At 49.4% G+C, this 18,530-nt stretch overlaps 1 protein-coding gene across 2 annotated transcripts in view; it reads right to left on the minus strand.

Moving 5' to 3' along the window:
- Window positions 1-18,530, minus strand: part of SRP54 (signal recognition particle 54) — a 190,843-nt gene that overhangs the window by 114,480 nt on the left and 57,833 nt on the right. For both annotated transcript variants that reach the window (XM_078659378.1, XM_078659377.1), the window contains exon 13: window positions 9,097-9,205. In XM_078659378.1, coding sequence (XP_078515504.1) covers window positions 9,097-9,205 — 109 coding nt within the window. The remainder of the gene's footprint in view (window positions 1-9,096; window positions 9,206-18,530) is intronic.

The following is an 18,530-nucleotide window of genomic DNA, read 5'->3' on the forward strand; positions in this document are numbered from 1 at the left end:
CAAGACTGGAATGCATCTGACTGACCTCCTGGCATTGTCTTTAAAGTCAAACAAGAAATTGGTTTGGGCTATGGTTGGTGTTGGGATGTGGATTTTTTTAGCAGCATGATCTATGAGGCAATGTCATTTGGTGAATGTGGGAAGCAGGAGCTTCAGAGAGTGAAGACTCGTGGAGTGGAATCTGAATCTGCTCTGTCAGAGTGTACACAAGCATCCTTCACTCTTCGGTGTTTGGATGTCGGGAGTGGTTGAATCGCACAATTCGTCCCCTCATCATCATCATCATCATCAGAATTTGGCATTCCATCTGTTTGTTTAGTGTGTTCATGCAATAACCCTGGAAGGGCAGGCTGGGGACCTGGAGTGACTTAGTGGAGGAACCACTGAAGTCCTCTCCTGAAGTTGTGTTGAAGAGGACTCCGGAGTCTGAGGAGCAAAACCCTGGTTGTGGGTAAGGAGGCAAAACTGGTGCTGATAGCGGAGGCAGTGCTGATGGAAGCAATCATCTAAAATAGAAATCCTGCATCATGTGCTTCCATCAGTCCAAGAAATCTGCGGGCACCTGCACCACAGGTGGCATCGGGCAAGGCGGCAGTTCCCTGAAGCATCACCAGTCCATATGCTGATGCAGAGGATAGAACACGTCTAGTTCATGATGACTTCTACCTATGGATTCAATGTGGTAGCTCAGACTATAAATCATGTGAGTAAAGCATGATCTCTTTCTGTGCCTCTGCCTTTTTCTGACTGTATCCATCATCGTCATCCAGCAACATAGAGGGTGGTTCAGAAGTAATCCTTGATGGTGAAATCAGTGACTGGGTTGGATTTGTAGTCACCGGTGGACTGACTGTTGGCAGTGCACTCAGTTGTAAATGTATTGCGACTTATATAGCGCACGTATCACCCGAAGGTATCAAGGCGCTTGCTTAGGGAACCCGTCCTGGTATTCCCCTGTGAGATACCCCGGCAGGGTATCCACAAGGTGAAAGCCAGGCATCCCGCCGCTAGGGGCCGTAGTGGAGATTAAGCAAGCTATTGCCCAGAGTCGCAGAGTGTGACCCCGTGAGTCGAGTAGGCACCGAAGCGAGAATTGTCGAGTCCGTGGAATTTTTGAGCCCGAGACCCACCGAGGCGGGGAATCGAACCCTGGTCCACGGCCGATCTCAGCTTCCGGGTCTGCCGCCTCTAACCACTGAGCCACGCTTCTCCAGTTGTCATCAGGTCTGACCTCCAGGGCAGTTTAATAAAAACAGTAAAGATTACTGCCCATGGTGATGCCTGTAATGTCTGCCCAAAACCCCTCCATGCTGTTCGTTTAGGTGACTGTGGACAAGGGAGCAGCATCTGACCCTCTCGTGTGAACAGGTCCACCCAAGACACCTCCATGCTGTTCGTTTAGGTGACTGTGGACAAGGGAGCAGCATCTGACCCTCTCGTGTGAACAGGTCCACCCAGGACACCTCCGTGCAGTTCGTTTAGGTGACTGTGGACAAGGGAGCAGCATCTGACCCTCTCGTGTGAACAGGTCCACCCAAAACACCTCCATGAAGTTTGGTTAGGCCGCTGTGGACAAGGGTGCAGCATCTGACCCTCTTGAGTGAACAGGTCCACCCAGGACACCTCCGTGCAGTTCATTTAGGTGACTGTGGACAAGGGAGCAGCATCAGACACTCTCGTGTGAACAGGTCCACTCTATCCGGAAGCTGAGAGGGGCCTCTGCCGCCAGCTGGATCAAGTCTGGGAATGAAAACCAGCCACAGAGAGGCCACTAGGCTCCTGCAGAAACTGTGTGACTGCCTCAATTTGGCCACTACATTGGGAAGCTGCACTTCTTTCAATGGGAACCTATGCTTCTTCTGACACAAGTACTTGAGACTGGGAGTGAAGAGATGTTGGCATCTGAAGCCTGAACCGTTGGCAAAGCAAGCTAAAGAACCATGGGTCGTGGGTTCTGTCACACTAGAAGCATGCAGACAGATTTAATCCAAAACAGCGGTACATTGCTCCATAGTCCCCAAGAGACGGAACAGGAGAATTGCTTTTAGAACTCCTACAGCTTTTAACTCTTGACCCTTATAGAACAATTCTGACAATTTCTGCAACTGGCAAAAAAACTGGTTGGAAGTCAATGCACACCCACCAGGTAGGAGTATTGGGGAGTAGGAGATTATGAGAGTGGCATATGCAACCTGGATAAGGGCTGACTGCATAAATCCACCGCCCTGTGCAGCATGCACAGAGGAACCATATGGATGCCACCGGTCAGCTAATACTTGTCTATCACACAGCTTCCATTTGTTTCAAATATGTAGAAGACAAGGAATCGCCACTATGGACTCCTGATGGACCTTCTATGCGAGAGAGCCAGTGGGCATTTTCTCTACAAGGGCATGGCTAAAAATGCCTCTAGCTATTATCTACTTTCTTGCAACACCACTAATGACATAGAATGAAAGGGTTATAACCACCCTCACCCAGAATGAAGGGAAGTTTGTGGATGCTCACGTCAACAAACTCAGTAAAGTGAAAAGATGGAGCATCTCCGGTACATTCACACAAATGTTAAGCTTACTGGAGGAAGAACAAAGACTAGCTAGAAGAACAGGTTGGTTACTTTCGGTAACACTGGTTCTGGTGGACAGTCTGTCTAATTGCAGTTTCTTCACTTGTAGGTTGCCACCCAGGCGCAAGACTGGACCTGGAAGTTTTCACTGCAGTTCTCTAGAGTGCCACTAGGTGGTGTCATGAGGTTCCAAGTTGGCTCATTCCACCCCAGAAGTGACAAAGGAGACACATAGAAGTGTCACCATTGCACTTTATTTATTAGTTACTTGCTTGACTCTTTCAGTGCCCTCAAAAGTGAGGCATGAACAACCGGAGGTTACAGTAAATTAGTACCTTTTAAGATGGTAAAAGATAAAAAATAATCCCCAGAAGGGGGAGGTGGGCAGGCGTTGAGGAATCTGCAGTTAGATTATTTACCAGAAAGAGTTATTAATTGCAGATTTCTAACCTCAGAATAGATACCAAACTAATATCTCCACAAGGTGAGGGTCTGTGGAGAGGGCTCAGACCAAAAAGTCCTGCAGAGCTGAACAGGAAAACGTCCTTCCTCTCCAACCTGGCTGTCAAGACAACAGTGCTTTGTAAATGCGCCACTGATGTCCACATCGTGGCCTGACAGATTTCAAGAACCGACACTCTGAGTGTCACTGCACCAGTAGCAGCCCGGCCCCCGGTAGAATGAGCCCTCAGTCCTTCCGGAGGCTGCTTCTCGGCCGATGTAGAGCAAATCTTAATGCAGAGGACTGTCCACCTCAATAAAATTCCTTTCTGCACTGCTTTACCCTTCTTTGTCCCGGAGAACCCCACAAAGGCTGATCCTTGGTACGATCCGTGTAAAACTGAAAGCTCTTTTGCGGGTCCATCCAATGGAGTCTCTCCTCCTCTTTCGAAGGGTGAGGTCACTGGGGTGGCTGTTGCGGTGGTAGAGGAGCCTGGCACAGTTACTCTACCATCCCTCTGGAGTAGCCAGCGAAGGGTAAAAACTCATTAGGAAATTGCCAAGCAGGGGTAGAAATATCCCAGGAACTGTTCTGGCACTACTTTCTTTAAAAGCATAGAGGGCAGAATCAGCTTTTGAGTCAAATAGGCGGGACTAATGAAAAGGCAGATCCCATAAAGGACGTCTGCATGTCTTCAGAGAATCCAGTGGATCACATTTAAGAACGGTGCCAGAGCACCACACTAGCACCTACCACTCGCCCCAAGCAATCCGTATGATCGAGGCCAGCCCTGATTGCATACTTGGTGTCTTCATGGCTGTTCTGAATGATCTGAACCAAAGAGGTCCAAAACTCCTCCTTAACCACCATCAAGATCTTGCTGGAAATGTCCCAAAGGGCTTATGTATTATGGCCTAAAAGGCAGATGGCATTAACCGATCTCAATGTCAAACTGGTGCTTCCAGTAAATCATCCCCATCATCATTCTCAGGTGGTGGCAAACTCCGATAAAAAAACACAACCAAAACGATGGAGCCTCTGAGGACGTCTATGAGGTAGAGTTGAGTAGGAGTCAGAAAGTAATTGTGTAAGCTTGGGTGAAACCTCAACCGGGGTCAAAACAGATTTGCCTCAGAGTCGGACACCAGGCTCAGCAAGGGCTCGACCTCTTGCACCAGCAACATGTGGTGTCAATGAGGGAAGAGGCACCAGTCTAGGAGCCGGAACGGAAGTCGACACTAGAGTCCCTGCTAAAACCGAAGCAGGTTACTGGGACTCAGATGGCGTAAGCATGGGTCCAAAGGCCATAACCTGAGGTCCTCGGCTGCTCCTTGGGGTCCAAAGGAATACCAGAGATAGCAGAAGAGTAACACAAAAACACAGAATGGCCTCCTTAAAGGCCTTTACTAGCTGCAGTGTCACCAATGGCCCAGGAAACTCAGGGGGCATCTGGACCTGTTGTGGAGTTGGCTCTTCGATCATGAGCCAGATGGATTTGCACCAGGACACCCGTGTGACTGCTCTTTGGATTTTTCTTCGACTTTGATTTCAACTAACCAGATTAATTCGACGGTAAGTTGCACCTACTGCAAAAACTGCAGTGAGAGTGGAAGGGGGTCTGCGCTCTTGACTTAAAACGGTAGCAGGACTAAAGCGAGGTCCGTGGCTTCATTCAATGTTTGGTGGTGTCCAGCTTCACTTCACGGTTCCAGGCCACTTTTAGATGAATAAGGGCACATTCTTGTACAACTTAGAATTGTGCCCCGTTCACAAACTGAGGCACACCTCGGTAAGGCCATTACCAATATATCTTTCTGACAGTCATTGCTCAGTCTGAACACCTTAGTCTTCAGTGGGGACATCATTTCCTTGCACACTGGAAAAAAATGTAAAAGAATTTCTCAACAGTCGAACAAGTGAGTGGAGCTCCTAGCCCGCATTTGAAGATGCGGAAAGAAAAGAATGGACGTTGGCGCACCGGGTCTGCGTTTATATGCAACCCCATCACTTCTGTGGCACAACAAGGTTAACACGAACCACACAGCACCACCTAGCAGTGTGTGGGAACACGCCAGTGAAAACATATGGATACAATCTGCATCTGGAATATATTCTACAGGTAAGGAATCTGTGGTTAGAAGTATCCATCACAAAAAAAAAGTTGCAGGACAACACAGTTTCCAAATTGCACGGAGAGTAAGAGAGGTGTTTCCTGTCAACACCGCTGAGAATTAGGGGAAGCATGCAGCAGTGCAGGAGAGAATAACCCAGTCAGCACTGCAGGGCAGCAAAAGGAATTGTCACTCTGAATGGGAACCACAGAAAACTAAGTGGAACTGTGCCCAACTTCAGCACTGCAGGAGCGAGTGGGAGGCATATAGCATGTCAGCATTGAAGGAAAGACTGCTTTGTGTCAGTACTTCAGGGGATGAAAAGCAAGAGTAACCTGTATTAGCACTGCAGGAGAGTAAGTGAAACGAGTGTCCCATGTCAGCAGTGTTGCAAAGTGAGAGGAAGTGTGCAACAGGTGGGCAGTGCAGGACAGAGAAGTGTTCTGTGTCAGAACTGCAGAAGAGTGAGGGGAAGCCAGCTGGTTGGCAGCAGTGCGGGAGATGGGGGTCACTTCAAAAGAGCGCAAAATGTTAGCAAAGTGGGAGTGTGAAAGTTTTGAGTATGGTGTCAGCGCTTCAGGAGAATAAGCATTGGCAAAGCTACTGCTCGAATAACCAGGTCTTGAGTAGCCTCCTGAAGATTAGTAGGTCTTCGTTCTGCCGTAGGAGGATGGGGAGGGTGTTCCACGACTTGGTGGTGAGGAAGGAGAACGGTCTGCTGCCGGCGGTCGCTCTTCAGATGCGGGGGACGGTGGCGAGGACGAGGTCAGCGGAGCAGAGCTGGCGGTTCGGGGTGTAGAAGGCGAGTCGTCTGTTGAGGTATGTTGGGCCGGGGTTGTGGAGTGCCTTGTGTGCATGGGTGAGGAGCTTGAAGGTTAACCTCTTGTTGACAGGAAGCCAGTGCAGGTCTCTCAGGTGGGGTGGGGTGTGATGTGGCTGTGTCGAGGATCAGGCGTGTAGAGGCGTTCTGTAGGCGTTGCAGTAGTTTCAGCAGTTTGGCCGGGGCTCCCGCATAGAGGGCGTTTCCGTAGTCCAGCCTGCTGCTGACGAGGGCCTGGGTGACCGTTCTTCTTGTGTCGGTGGGGATCCACCTGTAGATCTTTCGGATCACGCGGAGGCTGTTGAAACAGGAGGATAAGATGGCGTGGACTTGCTTGGTCATGGAGAGTGTTGAGTCGAGGATGAATCCTAGGTTGTGTGCGTGGTCGATGGGTGTCGGTGCTGCTCCCAGGACAGTCAGCCACCAGGAGTCATCCCAGGCTGAGGGGGTGGAGCCGAGGTTGAGGACCTCCGTCTTGTCAGAGTTCAGCTTCAGAAGGCTGTTCTTCATCCATTCGGCGACGGCTTTCATTCCTTCGTGGAGATTGGTTTTGGTGGTGCGAGGGTCTTTGGTGAGGGAGAGGATCAGCTGTGTGTCGTCGGCGTAGATGATGTTGAGGTTGTGCAGTCTGGCAACGCAGGCGAGCAGTCCATGTAGATGTTGAACAATGTCAGGCTGAGGGATGATCCTTGGGGTACACCGCAAATGATCTTGGAGGCTTCGGATCGGAAGGGGGGGTGAAGGGGGGGGGGGGGAGGAGAGAGGGATGCTCTGGGTTCTGTCCGAGATGACAGAGGTGGTCCAGTCCAGTGCTTTGCCTCAGACTCCTGCGTCATGGAGGCGAGTGCGTAGGCAGACCGTGTCGAAAGCAGCTGAGAGGTCAAGGAGTATGAGGGCCGCGTTCTCGCCGCTGTCCAGCAGGGCCCTGATGTCGTCGGTGGCGCCGATGAGGGCCGTTTCGGTACTGTAGTTTCTGCAGAACCCGGACTGGGACGGGTCTAGGATGTTGTTCTCCTCGAGGTTGTGGGTCAGCTGTTTGTTGATGGTTTTCTCGATGACCTTCGCCGGGAACGGGAGCAGAGAGACGGGCCGGACGTTCTTGAGGTCCCTCAAGTCTGCATTGGGTTTCTTGAGCACAGCGTTGATTTTAGCGGGCTTCTAGCTCTCCGGGAAGGTCGCGGAGGAGATGTTGATGGCCTTGTGGAGGTGGGGTGCGATGGTGGAGCTGGCTTTTTTGACGATGTGGTGAGGGCACGGGTCTGACGGGGAGCTGGAGTGGATGGTGCTAATGATTTTGATAGTGTCATCGTTGATGTTAGTCCAGGTGAGCAGGGGGTCACTGTGGGTGGTGGCTGTGGTGTCTGAGGTGTCTGAGGTGTCGTTGGCTGCCGTGGTGGTCTGGTTGTCGAAGCAGTTGTGGATGTCTGCGATCTTGCGGAGGAAGGAGGCGGCAAGGGAGTTGCACAGGTCTTGCGATTGTGGGATGTCATTGGAGCTGGGGTTGGAGAGTTCCTTCACAATGTCGTAGAGTTCTTTGCGGTTGTGTGCATTGTCGTCGAGGTGGTCCTTGAAGGAGGTCTTTTTGGCGGATCTGATGAGTTGATGGTGTTGGCGCATGGCGTTCTTGTGGGTTGCTTGGTTCTCCGGTGTCTGATCGTGGCACCATTTCTTCTCCAGTTTTCGGCAGTTTTGTTTGGCGGTCTGGAGGTCAGCGGTGAACCACCTGGCATTCTTGTTGGTGTCTGTTGGAGGGATTCTTGATCGGGGCGAGGGTGTTGGCGCAGTCGTCGATCCAGCGTCTGAGGTTGCTGGGGTCGGTGGGGTCTGTGGGTGGGTGCGTGAGGGCGGTGTGTAGGAGTTAAGTAGTGTTGTGGACGGTGTACACAGGAGTATGAATGGTGTAGTAGTGCACTGCCATTGCAGACAACACATTTTCAATTTAAATGAGCATTACATTTGTATCGACCTACAGTTTTCCTGATTAAAAAGTCTACAGCGCATAAACGATAATGTGTGGGAATGCAATCACCTTGTGCATAGACTGGTTTTGTTCGCATTAAAATATGGGTTTCCACCAGACTTCAGACTGACAAAAAAAAAATCATTTGTGATTTTCTAATTCTGAAATAACTGTAGTTCATTTACAGATTTTACATTTTGCTGTGTGCTAGAAAAAAAAGCCTTTCCTTTTCACAGCAAGATTGTCACGTAAATCCTCCCACCTTTAAGTCAACAAAAGAAAAGTAAATACCAAGCTCCCTGGAAGACAGAGCCTGACATTTGACCTCGGTCTTTAAATGCACAGCAAATTTGACAATTTAAGTACCAGATTTAAAGGCCTGGTTACAGAAACAGAGCACTCGTGAAAAAATACAGTAAATAGGCTTTGCTCCACGGGAAGGGCAAACTGGAAAGCCTAAAACAAATAAAGCCAGAAAATAGAAAGCCAGAACATAGGAGTTACAAAACACAAAGTTAATGGCGAGCTATGGGTGAAATGCAGTCCCAGTGAAGCTTTCGGAATTTCCAATCTTCTGTAAGCAAACCAGACAGCTATGCTGTTTGATAGGCTTCAACCTAACAAATGTATTTGTAAACAGTGTGAGCACTGCCAGGGCAGTAAAGGTAAGTGGACACTACTGAATTATACACTGCCTGCACACCAGGGAAGTTAGGAGTAGTGGCCACATTATAATAATCCACATTTGTAAAGCGCACAATCACCCGTAAGGGTCTCTAGGCGCTGGGGGCCGTCGGGAAGATTAAGCGAGCTATTGCCCAGAGTCACATGGTGCTGGGCTAACCTGCCGCCAGAGCCGGGGATCGAACCCTGATCCCCAGATTCCAGCGTCAGTCGCCCTGGCCGCGGCGCCACAGATTGCACAGATGGTGTCCTTCGCCTCAGTCCTCTTCTTTCTCCCCCAATTACCCACACCTCCCCGCCTTCAACAGTCCATCAAATAGTCACATGCAACAGTTGCGTGTGTCCAATTCCTCCTCTCGACTTCCCTGCTTAGCACTTCCCCTGAACCTGCCTCCATCCCTCAATCCACAATGGATTTGGCGAGGCATTCCTCTGAGACACAAGTCCCACCCTTTCTGCACTGGCCTTGGAGCCAAGACTCATTCCTCCTCCTAAAGTTAAACGGCATTGTACCTTGATCGTTCATGCTGTCCATGATGGTCATCAGTTTCTTGAGCCGGGCCATGGATTCCTGTTCATTTCCTTTGCTCATGAAGTCTTGTCCGAAACCAGGAATCATACCCTACAGGTGAAGATATGTGGAGAGTACAAGATAAACCAGAGTGAAAACACAAAGCACTCCTGGGCGACTGGGAGTAGACTGAACTGGGTTACGTGTCTAATGAGGGAGGCATAGGGACCTGGCACAAGAGCACATTACATGTGTCAAACTCCTCTAAATGACATAATCTAGCAGAACTGACCCTTTAAAAAACAAGACCGAGAAGTCTGGTGTAGGTCTGCTGCACCGAGTCAAGGGGAACCAACTGTGTCAAACTGATTGTAGGAAGCTGGCGCTTTATGTAGTGTACCACACAGAGGTACACAATAGAGAAAGTCCAGACAACCCTTACTGGCTTACAGGGCTTAAAATAATAATCAAACGGCTCTTTTGTGGTAGTGTGGGCGAGCAGTTTAGGCTTACGGAGTAAAGTTGTAGGAAGCTGGCTCTCTGTATAATTCACTAAAACTAAGTACACTGAGTAGAGAGTCCAGGCAACACTTATTGGTTTACAGAGGCAAAAATGAGAACACTAAAGGCTCTCTTTTGAGGTAGTGTGGGCGAGCAGTTTAGGCTCATCAGAGGGTAACGCTAAGCATTTGTTGTACTCACAGAGGCAATAAATGAGAGACACACTCACAATAAATCAGAGACCAATTTAGAAAAATAACTCATCTTTCTTTTAAATAAATTGTGATACCAAGAACTTCGGTATCAAGTAAGTACTTTTCGAAATACTGATTTTCACAGGTAAGTAAAATGTTCACTTAAATGAGTCTATACATGATAATGCTTTCCTATGGGAGAAAAAGGCATTTACAGGTACTTGAAGTAGGTTTCGGGGGTTCCCCTTAAGGACTTACAGTGATAGGGGGTAAAGTCTAAAGTACCACCAGCAGTTAGAGTTTACCGGCCCTGGAGCGTCCGGGTGCAGAGGTGCTGGTCAGGTTGTTAGCCTTACATGCTACACTGAAGGAGAGCGGGGGATGGGGGGGGGGGTGGCTTTGGGGGGGCGGGGGAGGGGAGGGCACCTAGAAACTGGCGACAGAAGGGGACGTGGGGACAAGTCCGGGAGCTCCTCATGGTGGTGCTCAGTTCAAAAGGGGCCTGGGAGAAAGAAAGCACAGTCTGTTCTCGGGAACCCGAACCAGGACACTCCGGTGAAGAGTGGATAGGCCGACTGAGCTGGTGCATCGCAGCTCCTTGCGGTTGTCGGTCTTGATGGTTGAGGGTGCAAAATCAGGACAGCTGGAAATGAGTCTCTGCAGTGCGGGCGACCCTCAACAATGGCTTGCTTTGTTTGCTGCAAGGGGTCCAGAACTCTGGGTATTGGTGCTGTGCTGTTCTGCTTGGCCCTGGTGTCATCTCACTTGGTGGGGGAGATGGAACTGACCTCTTGGAGCATGGTGACCACTTCCTGAGGGGCTGCTGAGGCAGTGTGACAGAGGAGCTGCAGCACGCTAAACCGAAATCTGTTGTTTTGGTGCCTGCTGACTGCAGGGGAGTAGCTTCTCTACTCCAAGGGAGATTGCTGGCAGTCTACCGGAGTTCTTGATAGCAGCTCAGCTACAGAACGAGTCGGTTTCTTCACAATTATCGGGACTGGTGCAGGCAGGGTTTGGTGCCAAAAAGTTCACAGAAAGTTAGCGGCTTTTCTTTGTCCTTTTCTTCATGTGTCCATCGAATCAGATTTCCTGGTGTCATGGGGTCCTTTAAATACTCAATTTAAGAGCGCTAAAGGGAGTAAGGGTAGTAGCCAGTGGGCTACTTACCCCTGCGGTCACTACACCCCTTAGATGTTTTCTTCCTTTGAGGAGTGGGCATCACCCTGTCCCAGAGTTGCTAATTTCACCACACACAAGATGGTAGAATTCCTATTTTCATGTTCACTACAGGTTGCCCACCCTAGAGGTGTGTACAGCCAGGCATTGCAACACTCCTACTGCATAGCTAATTTTCCCGTCTGTCCTGGTGCCAAATGGGCCTCAGGGTAGGGGGTAGCATCCTCCAGGTCTGGGCGAAGCCAGGCTCGCAAATCAAAAGCGGTGGGCTCTTTAAAGCTCCCTGCCCTGCCTTGACATGCTAATTTACTAGCCTTCCTGCTGGAGGTGGTGTAAATACCTCCTGCCAGAGCAGGCATTGTTTCTGACCTCTGAGAGTGGGGCTCTCACCTCCAAGTGGGTCAGAAACTAGTCTGTTTTGGCAGTCTGGACTGGACCAGTCAACCAGCACACTAGAGGACTAGAAGGGTTCAGGGGGTACCTCTGAGGTACACTCTGGCGCAGATATCAGTGAATCCATGACTGGAATCGGCGCAGGTTTATTAATACAAGATGTTTGATACCAAACATCAAAGGTTTCAGAGAAGCCATTATGTAGCTGGGGAACTCGTGACCAGTGCCCAGTAAATACCTTAAGATGGATTCCCTGCTCACTTCTAATATCCAGCAATAGAACCAGACATCACAGGGGTATATCGGCTCATACAGATTTGTACTTGCATATACTACAATGCACCCTGCCTTTGGCTCTTAAGTCCTGCCGTAGGAGTGACTTACATATAGTACCTGAAGTGTACTTTGGCATTGCACACAGGCAGTGTGCAGTGTTGTGTTTTTGAAAGGGCTTGCACCTGTTCACGCATCCTTCAATGGCAGTTTGTATGTAATTTTTGAGGGTTCCCTTTGGGTGGCATAAGGCATGCTGCAGCCCATAGGGACTCTCTTTGGTACCTATATCCTGGGGACCACAGGTACCACTTACCAGGGACTTGCAAGGGTGCTAACGTTGTTGCCAATTGGGTTACATTTCGTTTTTAGGAGAAAGACCATTGGCACTTGAGCATGGATGGCAGGCTTCAGTGTGCACTGTCAGAGTCAAAAAACCTGCATCCAGTAGTTTAAATGGGGGCAAAAAGTGGGGGGCCATCTGCAAAGACGCCCAGGTTCCTACAGGTCTCCGCCATGATTAGGTTGCATTTAATCATCAAATTATTCAAGGCTACGAAATAAGGACAGTGACGAAAATGCTCTAAGCCTCACCTTGCACATCAGTTAGGCCACACACTTCTTTGGAAGGAAGGGGGCATCTAGTGATATTTAACCACTTGGCTGCTAAGGCTTTTCCCCTCCTGTGCTGACATTTATTGAATCCCATTATACATGACGAGCTCACCTTGTCATGAGCATGCAAGAGGTTAAAACCCCAGACCAGATTAAAAAATTGTAATTCTTTCTCCAGAGCCTCAACCACACAGACACGTGAGGCGTCTAATTGGTAATTACAAAAATGATCTATCTATATGTCAGGATTGCCTTTAAAATGTAATAATACAAATTGATAGCATGGTGAAGCTAAAAATGACTTTCGCACTTTCAATGGCAATGTGGTTAATACTAAAACAAGCAGGCCTCCTCTAGCCCTGCCCACACTGGATGGGATTGCAGCTGTGCAGAAAAATGAGAAACCATCTACATCAACCTTGTCTGCCAGCCGTGTCTCTTGAATGCACAAAGCCCGGGCTAGTTTCGCATAATTAAACCAGTCCTGGAGTAAAAGCTCGTTTGCCCAGCCTGCGACATTCCTCAATATTGCTATAACTTCAAAAGTGAACGTGCAATTATTACCAGAGTTCAGGGAGAGGGTGGACGCATCTGGATCTGCAGTACTACACGCTATTAACAGGTGCTTACAGGGTAACAATTCCCCTGGTAGCATATGTGCCTATAGATACACTTGCTCTACATCAACTGGTTTCCTCCTAGGCAGGGGCTAGTGGGCGGATGATGCAAATATTTGAAACAACGGTCTTGACACGGTCTCTCCAGCCATAGACTGTTGACGGGCTAGAATGTCCAAACGTGTTTTGTAAAATGTGTCTGTTGCGGACCATGTAGCAGCTTTTCAGATGTTCAGCATCTGCATCTGACCTACAAAAACAAATCCAAGTCTCTTGTTTGCATGTAGAGTGCGCCCTGGGAGATACAGTAAGCTACATTTTGGCCTGGCACAGTAAGTCTGAATACACCTCACAATCCACCTGGCAATGCCAGTCTGGAAAGTGGGGTCACCTTATTAGGGGAGTTAGAAAAAGATGTAGATTTAAAAAGGGTACATTAGAATTCAACAAAACACCATGATGGAGGATATACAAAGAACCCTACAAATCACGGGTGTATACATATATTCCAAATGAAAATGGAGAAGGACATGAATCCGAACTAATAGAAAACAGTTCCTAAAAAACACCAAATGTTAAGATAGTAGATGTATAAGTCCATCTTATACATCTACTTCCTTAACATTTGGTGTTTTGTTGTATTCTAATGTACCCTTTTCAAATCCGTTTACATTAAAACGGTGTACCTTTGAAAAGAAAACATACCCGTGTCTGCACATTTTCTATTGTTTAATTGAATATGCTACTTACCAGTATGCATCTGTTCTTGGCATGTAGGGCTGCTAACATTCATATCTATTGCATAGATCGCCGCCTAGTGTTGGGTCCGGATGATTGCACATTGTTGTCCTGGAAGAGTCTTCGAAGTATCACGAGATAGGTGGCTCCTCCCCTGGACTACAGTGCGCATGGGCATCGACTCCATCCCCAGATTGTTTTTAGCCATTGTGGCAAAGATGGAGTGCGAAAGCAGAAATGATGTCCATGCTAGTGATGAAATGCAAGAACTAATCTGCAGCTGCTACAGGGGCCGGGGAGGAGGGTGGGCGATATGAATGTTAGCAGCCCTACATGCCAAGAACAGATGCATACTGGTAAGTAGCATATTCAGTTTGAGGCATGTGGGCTGCTAAATTCATATCTTTTGCATAGAATACATAGCAGTCCCCTCATTAGCGGCGGCCGCCCGTGCCAGCTGCAGAAGTCTGAAAAAGGGTTTTGAGAACAGCCTGTCCTACAGCTGCCTGCTGTTTGGAGTGCACATCTACACAGTAATGTTTGGTAAATGTATGTGGTGTAGCCCACGTGGCTGCTCTACAAATGTCTTCCAAAGGAATGTTACCTAGGAATGTCATGGAGGCCCCCAACTTGCGTGTGGAGTGCGCCCTGGGGGGGGGCGTTAAAGTGCGTTTAGCCTTCTAGATAACAAATCTGAATACATTTAACGATCCACCTGGCTATTCCAGCTTTGGAAATAGGGTTGCCTTTGTGCGGTGCTGAGAAGGCAACGAAAAGTTGCTGTGTCTTTCTAAAGTGTTGTGTTCTGTCAATGTAGTACATTAATGCCCTCTTAACGTCCAGCGTGTGGAGCATTCTTTCCGCTACTGTTTCTGGGTTTGGAAAGAATGCGGGCAGCTCAATCGTCTGATTGACATGAAACTGTGACACCACCTTTGGAAGGAACTTGGGGTTAGTGCGGAGCACTACCCTGTTTGAATGGACTTGAATAAATGGCTCTTGTATTGTGAGCGCTTGTAGCTCACTAACACGTCTTAGAGACGTGATAGCAATGAGGAAAGCCACTTTCCATGTCAAGAACTGAACCTCACACGAATGTAGAGGCTCAAAAGGTGGGCCCATCAACCTAGTGAGGACCACGTTGAGATTCCATACTGGAGCGGGTGGGGTCCTGGGAGGAATGACCCGCTTCAGCCCTTCTAGAAAAGCTTTAATGGCAGGCACCCTGAAAACAGAGAGGTGCTGCCTGTTCTGAAGATAAGCCGCTATGGCGGATAAGTGTATCCTAATGGAAGCGTACGCTAGATTGCATTTGTAAAGATGCAACAAATAGCAGATGATGTTAGGAATGGATGCATCTAGCGGGTTTATGTTATGTGCTGTACAATAAATGACAAACCGCTTCCATTTTGCTGCATAGCAAGCTCTTGTAGTGGGCTTCCGTGCCTCCCTGATGATGTCCATGCATTCTGGAGGCAGGTTAAGGCAGCCAAACTCTAAGACCTCAGGAGCCAGATCGCCAGATTGAGCTGGTGCGGCTCTGGATGCTGAATGTCGCCATGGTTCTGCGTCAAAAGTCTGGGAGTGAGGTGCAGCCTTTGATGCGGTACCACGGAGAGTTCTAGAAACGTGGTGTACCATGGTTGGCGTGCCCACGTTGGAGCAACCAGGATGAGTGTCATCGAGTGTTGCTTCAGCTTTCTTGCCACCAGCGGTATTAGAGGTGCTGGGGGAAAAGCGTACGCAAATCTGCCTGACCAGTTCATCCATATCGCATTGCCCTGCGATTGTGGGTGAGGGAACCTGGCGGCAAAGCTTTGGCATTTTGCGTTTTCCTTTGTGGCAAACAGGTCTATCTCTGGATGACCCCACTGCTGGAAGTACGGGCGGAGTACTGATGGATGTATCTCCCACTCGTGCATTTGATGGCTGTACCTGCTGAGCAGATCCGCCATCTGATTGTCCTTGCCCGGGAGGTGTTCCGCCATGAGGAAAATGTTCCTCTGAATGGCCCACTTCCATATGCTCTGAGCCAGATGAGACAGCTGTGGAGAGTGCGTACCCCCCTGCTTCTGGATATAGTACATGGCAGTCATGTTGTCCGTCCGGATCAACACGACTTTGTTGCACAGATGTACCTTGAAGGACTTGAGTGCCATGAAAATTGCCATCAACTCTAGATAGTTGATGTGCATCTTCCTTTGCTGTGTCGTCCATAGTCCCTGCACCGTGTAGTGGAGCACATGAGCTCCCCATCCCTGGAGAGAAGCGTCCGTCGTCATGATGATCTGCGGCACAGGCTCCTGGAACGGTCGGCCCTTGCAAAGGTTGTGTGTATTCCACCAATGTAGAGAGCTGTATGCCCGACCGGTCACCAACACTAGGTCTTTCAATTGTCCTTGAGCCTGTGTCCACTGATGCGCCAAGCATTCTTGGAGCGGACGCATATGCAACCTTGCGTGCGGGACTATGAAGATGCAGGAGGCCATCATGCCTATCAACTGCATAAACACTCTCGCTGGGAGTGAGTGTTGCGGTCTGAACCTTTGGATGAGCGACTGTATGTTGTCGATCCTCACCTGGTTCGGCTGAGCCGTAGCAGTCAGTATTTATTGTCGCGCCCAGATACTGCCGCACATGGGCTGGCTGAAGGTGCGACTTTGGATAGTTCAGTGAGAACCCCAGACTGTGAAGGAGGTTAATTGTGTGGGACATGTCTGCGGCGCACTGCTGTTCCGACTTTGCTTGAACGAGCCAGTCGTCTAGGTAAGGGTAGACATGTATGTTCTGTCTCCTGAGGTGCGCCGCTACAGTCGCCAGACACTTCGTGAACACTCTGGGGGCAGTGGTCACTCCGAAGGGTAGGACCTTGAACTGGTAATGCCTGTTCTGTATGGTGAACCTGAGGTATTTCCTGTGGGATGGGTGGAGTGGTATGTGAAAATAAGCATCCTTGAGGTCCAAGGTTGCGAGGAAGTCTCCCTGGTTTAACAATGGAAGAACCTGCTGCAGTGTTAACATATGAAAATGTTCTGAGAGGATGTACAGGTTGAGGGGGCGCAGGTCCAGAATAGGTCTGAGTGAACCGTCCTTTTTCGGGATTAAGAAGTACAGGGAATAAACCCCTGTGCCTTCTTCCTCCACCGGCACGAGCTCTATTGCGCCTTTTTGCAGCATCACAAGAACCTCTTGCTGCAATAAGTGCAAGTGCTCTGCCGACATAGGTCGTTGTCTTGGGGGTATGTTGGGTGGAGTGGACGTCAACTCCAAACAATAACCGAACTGGATAAGTTTCCTTACCCACCTGTCTGTGGTGATGGACGTCCAGACTGGCAGGAACTGCTGGAGTCTTCCCCCCGACAGGTGTTGGATGGTCGGGGGGCAGTGACAGAGAGTCACTGTTTGTTGGCAGCAGAGGAACGGGAACTATTGTTGCCTCTGCCTCCGCCCTCGGCGCTGTTGCCTCTGAAACCACCTCTATTCTGTTTTGGGTACGAGGCCTGGGCGCCTCCTCTGCCGAAATGTGACTGCTGTGCCAAGTGTCCTCTGGTAGCACCCCGCGCACTTGAGCGACGAAAAGTGTTTCCTCTGAACTGCTGAGACTGAAGTGCCCCCATGGACTTAGCCGTCTCGGTATCTTTTTTGATCTTCTTGAGGGTGGTGTCAACCTCAGGCCCAAACAGTCTGTCTGGATTGACGGGCTGGTTGAGGATAGTCGTCTGTATTTCTGGCTTGAACCCTGAGATGCGGAGCCATGCCTGACGCCTCAACATAACACTTGTGTTGACTGCTCTCGCCGCTGTATCTGCCACGTCTAGCGCACATTTAATTGCAGCGTTAGAGATGAGCTTGCCCTCTTGTATCAGCATCTCAGCTCCTTCTTTAAACTTGTCTGGAAGGAGTTGTAAGAGCTGCTCTAAGGTGTCATAGTGCGCCCTATCATACCTGGCTAATAGGGCTTGTGTGTTAGATATGCGCCATATGTTGGCTGCCTGCGCAGCCACCCTTTTGCCCCCTGCCTCCAGCACTTTTGACTCTTTGTCCGGGGGAGGAGCTTCACCCGTTGTCTGCGAATTCGCCCTTTTGCGGGCATTTGAGACCACCAAAGAGTCTAGAGGCAACTGGCCTCGGATATAAGTAGGGTCCCCAGGTGCCGGCCTGTACTTTTTTTTCAATTCGTGGGTTCACTACCCTCGCTCTGGTGGGTTCCTTGAAAATGTCTGTGGCATGCTTGAGAACCCCCTTAAGCATTGGAAGTGTCTTCACAGTTTTTTCTGATGCGGAGAAAGTATCAAACAAAAAGTCAACTTCCACAGGGTCGGCATGCATCTCCACCTTATGGTTCATAGCCACCCTTTCAATTAAAGCATTAAACGCCGCAGAGTCTTCAGTTGGAGAAGTTTTCACCCCATACATCTGTGGGTCACCGACCACCTGTTGGTCCCCCTGATCACCAGAGTGTACCCATGAGTCCTGCTGCTCATCAGGGTCATTATTGTCCGGGAAGTTATACCCCTCATCTTGTTCATCCTCATCTCCATTTGAGCAAGTGGGTGAAGGGGTAGGACTCAGCCTAGGCCGTTGTGGAACGGGTTCAACAAGTTCTGGCGTGTCTGGTGCAGTCTTTTTCTTCTTTAGAGGTATTACATAGGATTCCACAGGCTGGGATGTAATTTTCCTCTTGTAGAGCGTTAATCTACCCGTGTCGGCGTCGATAAAATGCTCCTCTTGGTCATCAGATAAAGGTGGTCGACCAAAGCCTCCACTCAGCTGAGTCTGCCTCAATGGCTCCGAGTCCTCGGGCACCGTACGAGGTGCAAAAGCCTTCGGCGCCACCTTCGGAGGTAGAGTATAGAGGATCGGCATGGAAGTCTTCTTCAGTGGAACACTTGTGCTCGGTACCGAAGGTGTTTTCGGCTCCGACGCCTT

Source organism: Lissotriton helveticus, chromosome 9, assembly GCF_964261635.1.
Source record: "Lissotriton helveticus chromosome 9, aLisHel1.1, whole genome shotgun sequence".
NCBI lineage: Eukaryota > Metazoa > Chordata > Amphibia > Caudata > Salamandridae > Lissotriton > Lissotriton helveticus.